Source organism: Copadichromis virginalis, linkage group LG1, assembly GCF_057382275.1.
Source record: "Copadichromis virginalis isolate Kocher_CV1m ecotype Utaka linkage group LG1, C_Virginalis_male_GT1.1, whole genome shotgun sequence".
Lineage (NCBI taxonomy): Eukaryota > Metazoa > Chordata > Actinopteri > Cichliformes > Cichlidae > Copadichromis > Copadichromis virginalis.
The window spans coordinates 39396835-39412548 of NC_140618.1; the positions used below are offsets into that span (position 1 = coordinate 39396835).

The 15714-nt window shown below is 43.1% G+C and overlaps 3 protein-coding genes across 7 annotated transcripts in view; all 3 read left to right on the forward strand.

Moving 5' to 3' along the window:
• Nucleotides 1-716: 716 nt before the first annotated feature.
• Nucleotides 717-2524, forward strand: LOC146719243 (retinal cone rhodopsin-sensitive cGMP 3',5'-cyclic phosphodiesterase subunit gamma-like). 2 transcript variants are annotated; one of them, XM_085462205.1, is made up of 4 exons: nt 717-1346; nt 2123-2235; nt 2315-2352; nt 2434-2524. In XM_085462205.1, exons 2-4 carry the CDS (start codon nt 2123-2125, stop codon nt 2508-2510), a joined length of 228 nt encoding a protein of 75 aa, XP_085318331.1. In that variant the 5' UTR covers nt 717-1346; the 3' UTR covers nt 2511-2524. The 2 variants fall into 2 exon arrangements, with proteins under 2 accessions (XP_085318331.1, XP_085318322.1); XM_085462196.1 differs by having other exon boundaries at nt 717-2235.
• Nucleotides 2525-4357: 1833 nt separating this feature from the next.
• guca1g (guanylate cyclase activator 1g) lies at nt 4358-9385 on the forward strand. The gene is given in 4 exon segments (XM_085462093.1): nt 4358-6253; nt 6336-6485; nt 7242-7338; nt 8586-9385. Coding segments are annotated over 4 exon segments (573 nt in total). The 5' UTR covers nt 4358-6058; the 3' UTR covers nt 8717-9385.
• A 5446-nt stretch (nt 9386-14831) lies between these two features.
• LOC146719245 (uncharacterized) overlaps nt 14832-15714 on the forward strand; it is a 38587-nt gene continuing 37704 nt past the window's right edge. For all 4 annotated transcript variants that reach the window (XM_085462106.1, XM_085462116.1, XM_085462126.1 and 1 more), the window contains exon 1: nt 14832-14954. The gene's annotated coding sequence lies outside the window, so the exon portion shown is untranslated. The remainder of the gene's footprint in view (nt 14955-15714) is intronic.

The following is a 15714-nucleotide window of genomic DNA, read 5'->3' on the forward strand; positions in this document are numbered from 1 at the left end:
CAACGTCCATAAAGACATCATATTAAACCCTGCAGACTGTGAAAGCAATGTCACTCAGGTTCATATCCGTGTGAAGGCAGATGAGTGAATACATTTGGCAGTGTAGGTATGATCCTTCATATCATGAGTCTAAAGGTAAAAATAGGTAAGAGTCCAGCTTCAAAAATTCATTTTATTCTGTCTGCGATCTTTAAACTGACTGACACACGTTTATTTTCTCAGCCTCCTGGATTAAAATGGAGCTTCTGCTCTTTATTTACCTGTTGCTGAGGTGAATGTAGTCGATGGCCGAGAGCTTGCTTGGTGACAGTTTTCTTTGTCTTTCATCAACATGTATAATGATTACTCAGACTTTTGGTGTAACAACCTGCTGTCAGGCTTGTAAATGCAGCTATTTTACTTCACTTCCTAATTAGACCTCATTACATGGATCATAGCGTTGGGTTATTTCTCCGGCCTGTTTTTAAGCTGATTATGTAAAGAAAGGAAACAAATAATGCTTTGTTGCTGTGGATAATTTTTTAAATTCTATTCAAATTATTTATAAAGAACCAAATTCAGGGGATTAAGAGTAATCCACTTTAACACTTACCAGCTCCCTCCATATGCTGCAAGTGTCCCTGCAGTCCTCACATGGCCCTGCTGCCTGAGGACCCTCGATGGGCTTCTGAAAAACAAACAACACAAAAGAAATTGGAGGTTTTTGGTTGAAAATAACGAGTGAGCTAAACGGCTCTGAAATATCTCATTTGTGTTACGTAATGTTCAAGTATTTAGGGTTATGATGATGCATCCTAGTGTGATTTCAGTTTTCAATGAGGTTTGCAGAACAGAGTCGGACTCGCTTCATTAACAGAATAATTGATCGTCACAGACCCTCTGGGAATGGAGGCTAACCCGATTTTGTTTTCAGGTGTTAGCTCAGTGTATTCTTACATTTTTGCTTTCTCTGAGCATTTCAGTCTAATGATGATAAGCAGCACACTGATTAAGAGTGAATGTTTTGCCCTGTGGCCCCATGCCTTAAACAGATGTGTTGTTCTTTGGGTTTATTTATCCAGCATCCTGTGCAGATTTGTCCTCCTTCCACAAACACAACCGATGAGCCCTTAGTTCATGATGACCCGAAATGCTTCCTGTTTAGTGAACACCCACAGAAGGTTTTGGCATGGACAGTGGGCATTGCAGCACAGGTACACACGGCTCAGGATTATGAGATTATCCTTCAAAAAAACCATCGCAGCTCTATTTACAGCTTTGTTATGACCACAGCCAGTATATAAATGCTGTGAGGAGAGTGGCTGCATGACTGAGACCGCACTTCTTTCTTCTTCTTCTGAAACAGGGTAAGAGCTGGCAGCAAACATGAGCACGCACTGTAGCAAAAACCTTTCTATGAAAGTACTTTTTAACATCTTGAAAGCTTTTCCTGGTTTAACTGTGTGTAGAAGAGTGTGCGTTTATTCTTTTAGATGTGTTAAAATGTAACTTCAGATTACACTCATAAATCCTCACGTTGATGTAAAATAACTCTTGAAAGTGTTAAAAATTCAGAACAAGACTTCATGCAACGACTTAAAGAACAGTGAATGATAGTCCAGTTATACTCTACACATCGTTGTATAAATATCTGAGAGGCAGTGCAGCAGCATTGCTGATACTGACATGCTGTGGCTGGAGCAGTGTCGGTGACTGAAGAATAATACAAGTCACAGATTTACTGAACGGTGGAGGGACCTGCTATGGTGTTTGATTTGGAGATATCATTAGGCTGGAAAGTGCTCTGTCGTCCAAGCTGGTCACTGCCAGTAGGTACAGAAGGTTCCTCGTGAAATAAATGACTGATGTGAGGGTGGAAAACAATCCTCTGTATTTATTGTGCCATTTACGTAAGTATGAGGGAGCGATGAGGCCTGATCAGGAGCTAAATGTGCTCAGTCTCACCTTTGAAAATTGAAACAGGTTTTACTTGATGGCACGTTTTGATCCCTGGGTGCTGCATGCTGATTCACGATCATGGGTCATAGCTGACCTTTGACTTTAGTTTTGGAATAGAGACTATTAGCATACAGAAGTCGTAAAAAAAGAGATAAAACTATTTTCGTGTTTGAACCTTTTAAAGATGAATGCAACAGCAGCCGAGCCAGCGGAGGGCTCCAAGCCTGCTCCTCCTAAGTTCAAGCAGAAGGGATCTCGGCAGTTTAAGAGCAAAGCTCCCAAACCTGGACAGAAGGGGTGAGTTGAGTAATTATTTACACTTATACATCAGTTTCTTGTACTTTCTTTGAATACTTTCCATCTGCCTTTCCAATAGCTTTGACAATGATGTCCCAGGGATGGAGGAGCCTGGAGGTGAGTGTGATTATTATGTTTATTATGAAGCTGTTTTATGTTTAAATCTTATGCTTGGCTTTTATTTTTCTTACCTTGCAGACTCTGCAGTGGTCTGTCCCTGGGAGGCCTTTGGTGACATGGAGCTGAGCGACCTGGCTCAGTTTGGCGTCGTCTAAACCCACCAGCAGACATGTGTGAATGTTTGGAACATCTCTGTGGTTCCTAATGTAGAGGATGAGGAGCATCCTCTGAGCTTGGCAGTCTCAGGGTCATATGGAGCCTCTGTAACTCTACTGTAAATGGAGAAAGGAAACAGTGGAACCTTAGATCTGTAAACTATCAAAACAAAATCAAGCAAACTTGCACTGAATTTAAAGGACCCTATTTAACATTTAACAGCCTACTGCTAATAAATCCACAGATTTGTCTTTGCTGAGGACTTTGTGTAGATTAGTGTGAAGAAAAACAACTGAATCCATGTTAAGATTTGTGAAATAAGACATGTTAGGCTTAAGTGTATAACAGCCGATAACTAATCCCTGCTACACATGGGTCGCAAACATTTTGCCACTAAACCTGTTGCCCATGGCAACGAACCCGAGCATCCTGCCAGTGGCGAACCAATCTGATCTCAGCTTCATAGAGCCAGTGAGAGATCACACGAAGAGACTGAAGAGGCTGACAAGAAGAAAAGTTCTTCAAGATGTTGAACAGCCTAACTGCCACTCATCAAAAACTATTTGCAAGTGTGCTGAGGAGACCTGGTATTTGAGTGTATTTCATAAAATGTTTGAGAATTAAAAACTATTTATGGCATTTTTTTTGATATTATGTTTTTATGACCAGAAGCTTTCCCTTGACCTCAGAGGAATCTATCTATCTATCTATCTATCTATCTATCTATCTATCTATCTATCTATCTATCTATCTATCTATCTATCTATCTATCTATCTATCTATCTATCTATCTATCTATCTATCTATCTATCTATCTATCTATCTATCTATCTATCTATCTATCTATCTATCTATCTATCTATCTATCTATGCTGTTCATACATGCAAGTAAAAAATGTTTATAAACAGAATTTATGACAGCAGAATAATAATCACAGCTTGCTGAAGGTTTAACTGAATGTTGAAAGTTAATGTAAATGTCTTCATAATAAATGGATTGGACTAGTTTTTACGCAGTGCTTTTTTATTCTACTGGAGCACTCAAACTGCTTTAAAGCACATATTAGCCAGTCCCAGAAGAACACTGGCATATGTAATAATCCAGTTATGATTACATGTTCTTATATGTTTTTTTCAGGCATGTTTATTTTGTCAGTAGAGAACGTAGACACTCAAAAGCTTTTAGTCTGTGTAGACGAGCACTCCCCTGGGAAATCAAAACTGAACTGAGAGGTCTGTGCCTGTCAGGTAAGCCTAATATTTTGGCACTGGCCTGTGAGTTGACATGTCCAGTTTATTTGTATTAAACATGCATTGGTTGTAAATAATAAATTGACATAAATGTGTAGAAGTGAGAAAAATGACAAAAGAGGTCATCTTTTCATAAATATTTCAGGGTAGCCTCATCATGTTCCACCATCTTTAGTCCATTTGACTACATGGTAGCGTCAAAGCCCTTCAAGAAGTAAGTCTTGCTGAGATGTAGCCATGAGAGGAGAACAATAACTTTTGTTTGAGTGCTCAAAAGGACATTATTGTCACATTATTGTGTTGGTGGAGTGAGGAGCAAACAACACTATTTCTAGAAATGGTAAATGGACTCATTCTTATATAATGCTGCTCTACTTCAGTGTCCTCTATACAACATGTCTCATTCACACACAGTCATGCGAACACTTTTTTCTAAGCCCTCTAAATGACATTCACACTCTGACAAACACATCAGCAGCCGGTCGGTGTTCAGTATCTTGCCCAAGGATACTGTCAGAGGACATTATAACCTTTTACTCACTACTTGATTAGTCTTTTCACCAAGTACTTTTTTACTCTTATTTGAGTAACTTTTTTGAAGACTAATATTTTAATGTAATGCTACTCTTACTTGAGTACAATTTTTGGATACTCGACCAACCTCTGGATACTGTGGCATACAGACTGGAGCAGCCAGCGATCGAACCATCATCATTGTTATTAGTAGATGACCTCCTGCCACAACCACCGCAAAGAAACCCATCATCTATAGGTCTTATAGCATCAGCTGGACTTGAGACATGACGTATCAGGGAAACTGGATATGTGAAATCATTGAAAGTGCCTTAAACGTATTATTTATAATGTGCAGCGGGGACATCGATGTACATGTAGATGTCACAGTCAAGGTAACAGCCTTCATGTAACATTACAAAACACGCGAACAAGATACAGAAGTTCATTTAGCAACGAAAAGAAGAAAACAATGCAACACAAAATAAAGTTAATACATTTCAACATTTCCCAATTGCTAGCCTCGGCAGCCGGGGATCAGTCCACCAGGGCCTCCGCTCCTGGCCGCGCTCGGCACACAATGCACCTGACCCCTATGGCGCCTCCTGCGGGTGGTGGGCCTACAGGAGGATGGGCCCATGTACCTTTTTTGGGCTGCGCCCAGCCGGACCCCATGGACTTAGGCCCGGCCACCAGACTGTTGCCCTCGGGCACCCTCCCTGGGCCTGGCTCCAGGCTGGCGCTCCGGTAACCATATCCCAGGCAGGGTGAACTTAGCCTTTCACTCAGAGGGGTCTTCTGAATCGCTCTTTGTCATGAGCAATGTCTTTGCCATGGGAGAACCTACCAAGGGGCAAAAGCCCCCGGACAACATAGCCCCTGGGATCCCTGGGACACAGAAAACCCTCCACCACAATAAGGTAAGGTAAGAGATAGGGATAGGGTGAGGAGTTTAGCAATCCAGGAGGGGCTCAGAGTAGAGCCGCTGCTCCTCCACATCAAAAGGAGCCAGTTGAGGTGGTCAGGGCATGTGATAAGGATGCCTCCTGGGTGAGCTATTCCAGGCATGTCCCACCAGGAGGAGGCACAGGACATGCTTGAGAGATTATATCTCTTGGCTGGCCTAGGAACGCCTTGGTGTTCCCCCTGGACAAGCTGGACAAAGTGGCTGGGGAGAGGGAGGTCTGGGCTTCTCTGCTTAGGCTGCTGCCCCCGCGACCCGGCCCCAGAGAAGTGGTCAAGAAGAAGATGGATGGATGGATGGGCATTCGAACATTACTTCACCTGTTCAGATTCAGTTACATATGGAAAAGGAGTGGGAAGAAGTGACACTTATTTAACCCCACCCCTTCACCATGAGTTATCTCCCTGCTGTTACAGAATTTCTATTTACAGTTCTTTGAGTGCCATGTTTCTTTCTGCTGCAGCACATATCTAATGACAGACAGGCTGCTAATATCAAAGAGAGCTGGTTTAATTAACCACCTAAGTTACCATTAAGTAGACACCACAGTATTCACTGCTGTTGGCACATTGATGACATGCAATGCCAAACTTTCAGACGTGTTATAACAAGATGTTGCTGATTAAAAGTCAAGAGATTAGCAAATTAAAAGATTAACGTGTCACTAACCTGCCACGCCCTGTCAGGTTAGTGAGAGCGAGGCTAAGCAGCAGTCCAAAGCTCTTCAGTTTGACTGTGCAAGCAGACGCCTTGCAGTCATTTCTGCAGAACTTCCATACAAACACACTTGGGGTTTTTTCCTTCAAGCTGGCAGAGGCCATGGGACAAGAAGAAAGTCACAATGAGGAGATGGACTTGGCAAGGATTCATGAGCTGTGTGTCATTTTCATGAAGGAGTGTCCGAGCGGTGCCCTGCACCTGCATGAGTTCTAGAAGCTCTTTGGAGTTCCAAGCAGCTCTGTAGAGGAGTCCCTTTTCATAGAAACAATATTCAACTCGTTCGACACAAACAAGGTAAAAAGACAGAACAATTTGTCTTTGTAAAAATAAATGTACAACTTCACTGTAAATGTACCTTTTTGTTATTTTTAAACAGGATAACACACTGGATTTCCTCGAGTATGTGGCAGCACTTCACTTGATCTTACGAGGTAATCTTGAAGATCGGCTCAAGTGGTCCTTCAAGATGTATGACAGTGATGGAAACGCCAGGCTGGACAGGACGGAGGTGAAACGGCTTGTCAGGGTAAGATAAACTGTGTGATTCAAAGTTTTCTTTTCATTTTGAACAGTATGTTAAGAGTGAAGATTTGTAGAAAAGGAGGATCATCTGTGTGTAATCTGTCTTAACTGTGAGAAGTTACCTGGTTTCATAACACAGATCTTTTCAAGACAGCTTAAAGTACTACTCCTGTGCACCAGATTAGGCCCAGGGGTCATGTAATGCAGCCTCACGGGACATTAGATGAACACATAATGAGGCCATTCTGGGAGGCTGCTGTTGTAATTTACTAGAAGCTTCTAAATTTGGAGACATAAATGCTGGTCATTTATGGTAAAAGAAAACTTTAAACACTTTTTATTGTTTTCTTCTTGAAATAACAAATCTTAGTAATTCTAAGTCATTAGTTTGTTAACTGATGTTAAAACAATCTTATTTGTGAGCAAACAGACCAAGTGTGTATACAGCTAGCCTTTTTTAGTGTTTGTGTGCGTGTGTGCGTGTGTGTGTGTGTGTGTGTGTGTGTGTGTGTGTGTGTGTGTGTGTGTGTGTGTGTGTGTCAGACCACAACACAATATGCTATCTGCACCTGGATCTTTTTTCAGCTATGCATCATATTTAGCAAATCACAAAGAAACAAAACTTTGGCAGAGTCGACCCTGTCAGAACAGAATAAACTTTCCTGTCAGCATATTGGAGGACAACACACTGTATATTTAGGAGATTAGATCTAAATTGAATGTGAGTGTGCTTGATCATCATTTCATGTGTCTCATGCAGATTCTTTACAAAATCAAACTCCACAAGACTCACATAAGCATGACTCCATCCCAAATCTGTGACCGAATCTTCCAGCTGGTTGACCAGAATAATGATGGTGAGTGTAAACCACTGCACTATGTTGTGAATATGCTGTGATTGTTCTGAATATCTTAGACATGAGACGTAACATGTCTCATGGTCTCATGTCACTGTAGTTTGTTCCTATACTGACTTCATATATGTTCTGTTTTCATTTCAATGCATCCAAAATAGTAAATCACCACAACCTAATACGAGTTTATCGTTAACTACCCACTTTTAGTTTTAAGTATTTAGATGTTCCAGTTGTCTCTTCTAAGGAGGAAGCAGGTGTAGTAAAATATGAATCTAATCATAAACTCTGAGGTGATGGAGTCTTGGAGCTTCTTCTGAGAGCCTCTTTAATCATCTCTGAGTATATCGTCATCACTGGAGCTCTGATACTTGGATTCACTGTGGCAAAAAGAGCAGAGCTTCAATCTTCATGCAGTGGACTGTGTAATATGAATGCATCATTGTGGGCCATATAAAGCAAGGATTTTTAAATGAGCTTTGTTCACTCTGTCACTGTCATAGACAGAATAAAGATCTGATTAAAAAATATGTACATTTCTTTATACTGCCATAATTTATATTAGATATTGAAATCTGAGTATTCAGCTCTAACCTGACAGGACAAACTGTAGGTGACAGACACTGAACATTAGCAACGAGAGAACATGGCTCGCTGATGGATCTGTGGTGGTGACTCAGACAGTAATAGAGTCTGACGTGGATCCACCCTTAATAAGCTTGTTTTTAGTAACTAAAATCTGTTTTTATGTCAGAACATTTTATTGTTTCAGCAGTTGTTGTGAAGTTGTTCTTCTTAACTAGAAATAATTCTGCCATCGTGCACTCTCCTTGCCCTCTTTCAGTTTTTATTCCTGAGCTGTGCACTCATTCTTATAAATTCAAATAAAATACAGATTTTACTTTTTGATTCAACTTCAGATATCATGTCTGCTTCATTTGTCATTAAATAGCAAGGAGGCAGACCGTACCTGGTCATGAAAGTGGTTGTCGGTCAATTGTCCCATTCATTTTGAGCCTTTAAACTGGGGCACTGTTTCTAGAAAAAGCTGTAATTCTTAAACATTTAATGAAAAAAAATAAAATAAAATAAGACCCCTTGAATTAAAGCTGCAACTCAGTTACATTTAGATTATTTAATGTAAAATTGCCTGTAATGGTGTAACACTGCAAAAATGTGACTTTTCCCCAAACATCATAGAAGCCGTGGTATAAAGTCAACAGTGTGGATCGTGTTTTTGTGCCCAACAGGTGAGATAACCTTGTTGGAGTTCATGGAGGGAGCTCAGAAGGACGAATGGGTCATGGACCTACTGAAGCTTGATGTCAACGCCACCGGCTGGGTCATTCAGAACTGCGGCAGACTGGAATCAGCCACATGATGTATTTGGAGGCCGACAGAGTGGTGCTATCTACATACCTGAGCTTTAAAAGTTTGCCTTTGTCTCCACGTTCATCTCCCTGAGGCTGTATACTCTTGATTTGGACATTATACATGAACCTCTTCTGTTGGTAGTGTTCAATCATCAGAGTAATGTAATGAAAGATACTTACAGTCATGTGAAAAAGACATTTCTGATAGGACTCTGTAGAGTTATAGAGTCATTGTTAGCCTGCGGGTCTTCTTTTCTTTTTTTTCCCGCCCGCTCATATGTAGTGTTGCTGTGTGCTGTTCTAAAGTGCATTTAAAACACAGGAGAGCATGGTTCCTGCTTCCTATCAGAGAGCAGCACGGCTCCTCCCAAAAACCCTCAGTGTCTATATGCATTTAAAATTGAGGGTAGGGCACCAGCGCCAGAGGTGGGTTGGAATACACCGACCATCCTCTGGATGCTGTAAAATGTGCCCACCCCCAAGGCCCTATATGTATGTGTTATGTGAGAGTGTGAGTAATGTGGATGTCTAGGTTGCAGAATAAAATTGAGGCACAGGCGGGTCTTCTTTTCACAGCAATAACTTCAAGGAATTATTCACTGTGTGAATTTATCAATCTATCCATTCTCTGTTGAGGGATTTTGACCAACACTTCTTTACAATAGTGTTGATTGAGGTTTGCAAGTAAATAATTTATGCACAGCAGTTCACTCAGACTGAGGTCTGAATTTTAACTGTGCTGAGTCAAAACTTTGACACCTTCTTTTTTAGCCTTTATGTGCTGGTGTGCTTGGATCCGTGTTCTGTTGTATGACCCAGTTTTAGCCAAGCTTTAGCTCTTGGATAGATGGCCTCACATTTGACACTAGAACACTTTGGAACACAGAGTTTTCCATGACTGCAAGTGATCCAAGCCCAAATCATCACCCCTCCACCACTGTGTGCTTGACAGTTGGTATAGACTGTTTCTGCTGTGCTGTTTCTTCTTCGGTGAGGTATGTTATGGTTAAACTTGTCCACTTTAGTGTCATATATGTAAAGGACATTCTGGAAGTCTTCTAGTTTGTTCAGATGCAACTTTTCCCACCTAAGAGTGCTGCCAGAAAGTCTAAGAACATTATTAAAGAAAAGACAATAACAGATAACAATAACACTGTATTATGTCATGCAGGAGTGTGCCAAAGGAGGCAGCGTAACACTGAATGTGAGCATGACTTTTGTTTCTTTGTTGCACTTGGAATCTTTGTCACGTGTAATAATGTATCCATTTAAACTTATTACAACAACTTCTTTTGCCCTTTTACAGCAAAATAAAACATATTTTGTTCACAGCAAGTTGTATTTCTGCCATTTTATCATTTGGCAAGAGAGACTAAAAGAAACTTTCTGATGAAACCAGGCAATACGGTAAAAAACTAACCAAAACAAGGAGCTGAGAGATACTAAAACTGGTATAATTATCTGTGGATTTGTCACTTTATGTACAAATTACACTACATACTGTACATGTGGGAGGACATAGGACAGGACAGGAGATTATTTTGCACCTGGTGCCATCAAACTATATATATATATATATATAGCAGCTGGATAGCGTAGTGGTTAGACTACACGCCTTTGGAACAGAGGATCGCAAGTTCGATTCCTGCCTGGGGCGTCTGTATCCAGTAAGGGTCCTAAGGCTAGACCCCCTATGCTAAGCAAGCCTACCGCAGACATGAGCGAGACAGATAAATATGAAGGCATGCCGGCTCGGACGTCGCCCGGATCAACAAGGTCCGCGTCAGGTGTTGAGGAACCAGGGCACCCTGACGAAAAGTGGGCTACTGGAACAAGAAGGCATCGGTGGGCAAGAGACGAAAACAGGGCATTGTTGGAATGCTACTACGCAAGTAACCCTGGCGGAAGGGGCTACATGAATAGGATGAGGGACCTATGGATTCTTCGATACCCAACATCCACAATGACGGCGAAACAACTAGTAGCTCAGTGTTCCAACATTCGAAAGAAGGGACTGCTCTCACAGCTAGAGATTGACGAGGTACAACACAAATGCTACGGCAAGGAGGAGTCAGGACGCCAGGGCAGGGGGGAGATATCATCACCCGAGATTGGGTACATAGCCCCAAGTGCGATAGGAGAAGGATCGTTGAGTGCGAGAGGATCGTTGAGTGCGAGAGGAACTGACCTGAAAAATAGGATCATGGCCAAGCTTGAAACCTGGATCCCCCGTAGCCGGTTACCAAGATTACGTGAAGTACCCTCAGAAGGTCTGCTAGATGATGTTAATGCAGCACTACGGGCAATACCTACAACCACGATTACCGACACTAACAAGCTCATCTACAATACGGCAACAGTGATCAGTGAGATGCTTGGCTACAAGTTGAACAGCGACAAGGGGCAGTACCCTCCATGGAGAAGGAGGCTAGAGGGCAAGATCAAAGTAGCACGGAGGGAGGTTAGCCAACTAACGGAGTTGCAGAAAGGTGCGACAAATAAGGTGCCTAAGAAATACAGCAAGCTGTCCATACCTGAGGCCTTGGAAACTGCCAAGCAAAGACTCACAGCCTTGGCCAGCCGCTTGAGGAGGTGCACCAGAGAGATAGAAGGCAGGAGAATAAACCAGCTGTTCTCCACAGAACCAGCAAAGGTGTACTCTCAGTGGCAAGGGAACAATAAGAGAACAGCACCACCAAGGCTGGAGACGGAGCAATACTGGAAGAGCATATGGGAGAAGGATGCAACCCATAACGGCAATGCTCAGTGGCTAGAGGATCTGAGGGCAGACCACAGCGACCTCCCTGAACAGGGTCCAGTAACCATCACAGTGGCAGATATCCAAGAAAGGGTCTCCAGTATGAAGAGTTGGACAGCACCAGGGCCCGACATGGTTCACGCCTACTGGCTGAAGAAGCTGACTGCACTCCACGAGCGTCTGGCAGCACAAATGAACCAGCTGCTAGTTAACGAGAGACACCCGGAATGGCTAACTGAAGGCCGGACGGTCCTGATCCCCAAGGACCCCAAGAAGGGACCGGTCCCCTCCAACTACCGACCAATAACCTGCCTCAGTACTACATGGAAGCTCCTGTCAGGCATCATATCGGCTAAGATGAACAGGCACATGGGTCAATACATGAGCGGGACACAGAAAGGAATTGGCAAGAATACCAGCTACTGGTAGACAGAACAATCAGCCGAGACTGCAAGACCAGACTGACCAACCTGTGCACTGCCTGGATTGATTACAAGAAGGCCTATGACTCAATGCCCCACAGCTGGATACTGGAATGCCTAGAATTGTACAAGATCAATGGGACCCTAAGAGCCTTCATCAGGAACTCAATGGGGATGTGGCGTACAACACTAGAGGCCAACTCCAAGCCCATAGCACAAGTCACCATCAAGTGCGGGATCTACCAAGGAGATGCTCTGTCCCCACTGCTGTTCTGCATAGGCCTGAACCCCCTCAGTGAGATCATTAACAAGACTGGCTACGGATACCGACTACGGAACGGAGCAGTTGTCAGCCACCTCCTGTACATGGATGACATCAAGCTGTATGCCAAGAGTGAACGAGACATCGATTCACTGATCCACACTACCAGGCTATACAGCAATGACATTGGAATGTCGTTCGGACTGGAGAAGTGTAGTCGGATGGTAACAAAGAGAGGGAAGGTAGTCAGAACTGAGGGGATTGAACTACCAGAAGGCAACATTGCAGACATAGAGGACAGTTACAAGTACTTGGGGATCCCACAGGCGAATGGGAACCATGAAGAGGCCGCTAGAAAAGCTGCAACCACCAAGTACCTGCAGAGGGTCAGGCAAGTCCTGAGGAGTCAGCTGAATGGTAAGAACAAGATCCGGGCCATCAACACGTACGCCCTGCCCGTGATCAGGTACCCTGCTGGGGTAATAGGCTGGCCAAAGGAGGAGATAGAAGCCACTGACATAAAGACAAGAAAGCTCCTTACCATGCATGGAGGGTTTCACCCCAAATCCAGCACCCTGAGGCTGTACGCTAAGCGGAAGGAAGGGGGCCGGGGACTGGTGAGTGTCAGCACCACAGTCCAGGATGAGACAACGAACATCCAAGAATACATTGGGAAGATGGCCCCAACTGACCGAGTGCTCAGTGAATACCTCAGGCAGCAGAAACCCAAGAAAGAGGAGGGAGACGAGGAACCATCATGGAAGGACAGGCCCCTGCACGGTATGTACCACCGGCAGATAGAGGAGGTGGCTGATATCCAGAAATCCTACCAGTGGCTGGACAAAGCTGGACTGAAAGACAGCACAGAAGCACTAATCATGGCAGCACAAGAACAAGCTCTGAGCACAAGATCCATAGAGGCTGGGGTCTATCACACCAGGCAAGACCCCAGGTGCAGGCTGTGTAAAGATGCCCCAGAGACAATCCAGCACATAACAGCAGGGTGCAAGATGCTAGCAGGCAAGGCATACATGGAACGCCATAACCAAGTGGCCGGCATAGTGTACAGGAACATCTGTGCCGAGTATAACCTAGAAGTCCCGAGGTCAAAATGGGAGATGCCCCCAAGGGTGGTGGAGAATGACCGAGCTAAGATCCTGTGGGACTTCCAGATACAGACGGACAAAATGGTGGTGGCTAACCAACCGGACATAGTGGTGGTAGACAAACAGAAGAAGACGGCCGTAGTGATCGATGTAGCGGTTCCGAATGACAGCAATATCAGGAAGAAGGAACACGAGAAGCTGGAGAAATACCAAGGGCTCAGAGAAGAGCTCGAGAGGATGTGGAGGGTGAAGGTAACGGTGGTCCCCGTGGTAATCGGAGCACTAGGTGCGGTGACTCCCAAGCTAGGCGAGTGGCTCCAGCAGATCCCGGGAATAACATCGGAGATCTCTGTCCAGAAGAGCGCAGTCCTGGGAACAGCTAAGATACTGCGCAGGACCCTCAAGCTCCCAGGCCTCTGGTAGAGGACCCGAGCTTGAAGGATAAACCGCCCGCAGGGGCGTGCTGGGTGTTTATATATATATATATATATTTTTTTTACATCATGTTGCATTTTCTTCGTTTTTCATACTGTACTAGTTACTCACTCAGGTCAGCAGTTTGTACACATGTACACATCTACGCTGTGTACATGTGTGTGTTTGTACTCAATTTGTAACCAATGGTTAATAGCCAAAAGAGTTTTACTGATAAATGCAGAGTTAAGCAGATTAAAAAGGTTGCACACCTCTGTGGTCATTTTTAAAATAGCCAGTTGTATGTAGCATTGGATACGTTACAGCATACTGCCTACATTATATGTATGTTTATATGTAATGTAAACGTATTGTTCTTACTGTTAGTCGCAAAAAACCAAAAAATGATTATTAACAACACGCTCCCTTTAAGGGTTGCCATAGTGGATATCCTGCCAACATATCCTGTCCCTCCTCTTTTGTCATACCAAACCTCTGCATGTCCTTCTTTGCTATATCCATGAATCTTCTCTTTGGTCTTCCTTATTTCTTCTTAACTAGTTGCGCCATCCTTTGTCCAGTATGTCCACTATTACTCCTCTGCACCAAACCACCCTAACCTTACCTCTCTTGCTTTTTCTCCAAACCACGTGAATACCAAGGTTGAGCGGTTGGGGGGAGAAAGGCAAGGTGATGACAATTTGAATTTTGTTGTTTTGATTTCTTGAAATACAGAAAGAAATCTGTTGAAATACTTAGAGAAAGCAAAGAGTCATTTTAGTTTTTATCGTTTAAAAAAGGAGAAAAAAAGAAATATCAGATTGAAAGTGGTGCTTGATAAAACTATTGTGGTGACACACTGTTTGCCAACAAAATTAGGGTTCAGCAAAGGGCCGTTTAAACGAAAGCGGAAATGGTATGACGATTATTCTCTTGGTCGCTGGTTTCTCTTTGATAAGGATTGGAGAGTACAGCATGCCTATTCCAGTGTTTAAATTTAAATGTTTAGCTAATGGAAGACTTAACTCCTTTATTGTGGACAAATACATTATTTTTATATGCAATGTGTAACTCGTTAATAATTATACACAGATGGGTACCCTCCGGACTCCCGCAAAGATAACAGAAATGCGCATGCGCATTGTCATCCCAATTGTCTATTGACAAACGTGAGCAATCTGTCCCGTTTCACTTTAGTCGTCAAGAAGAATAAAAATGTAATATTGCAGGATTTGTTTAACGTGGCGATCTTTGAAGTGGATTCTTCATGACTTTGTGAACCCGGTGAGCTGTTGAAAGTAATGTTTTACCGGGTATAAGACGCATGACATAGCGAATTTCTCGTGCGGCCAAGATGAAATTCAGAGCTAACTATGTTAGCATGTAGCTGCATAGCTGACAAGATTAAGTTAGCTGGTTGGATTAGCGTTAGCTATAACTGGTCATTTAAAAAAAAAAACCCGACCGACCTGCACGGGGCAGCCCCTAAAGACCTGCTGCTGAACGAAGTGCGAAGCGTTATGAGGTCGGATGACTTGTGGTACGGGACGGTCAGTTGTAAGAATTGCTGATCCCGGTTGCTAACTCAAGCTCGGCTAATGTCGAGCAAACGTTAGAGACGCTACATTTCTTATTTTTCCTCCTGTAACATGGCGATTCTATTATGAATTTAGTGTGTGTATAATTACCATATAAACGCGAGCTTGTGTTTCAACAATGTTTGCCTGCAGTAGCTTAAACCGTGCTCCTAATTTCCATATATTAGGCACACTAGGAGGATTTAAGGATAAAATACCACACATTCCCAGTCTGACCGGGAATGATTCTGCGTTATAGACTTCATGCAGACTTCAGTTGTTCTTCTTGCTTGTGGCTCATTGTTGCTTGAAACTTGTGTTTGTAGGTATAATTCGCAGAAACCTAAAAAAGTCCTGAAATTCATGAAAAGCTACACTGGCATGAATCGGAAAACCAGTTTGACCTGATATTTCCACCTTGCGTCACGTGGGTTGGACGGTTCAGCGAGCTGAATGAATTTGGCTGA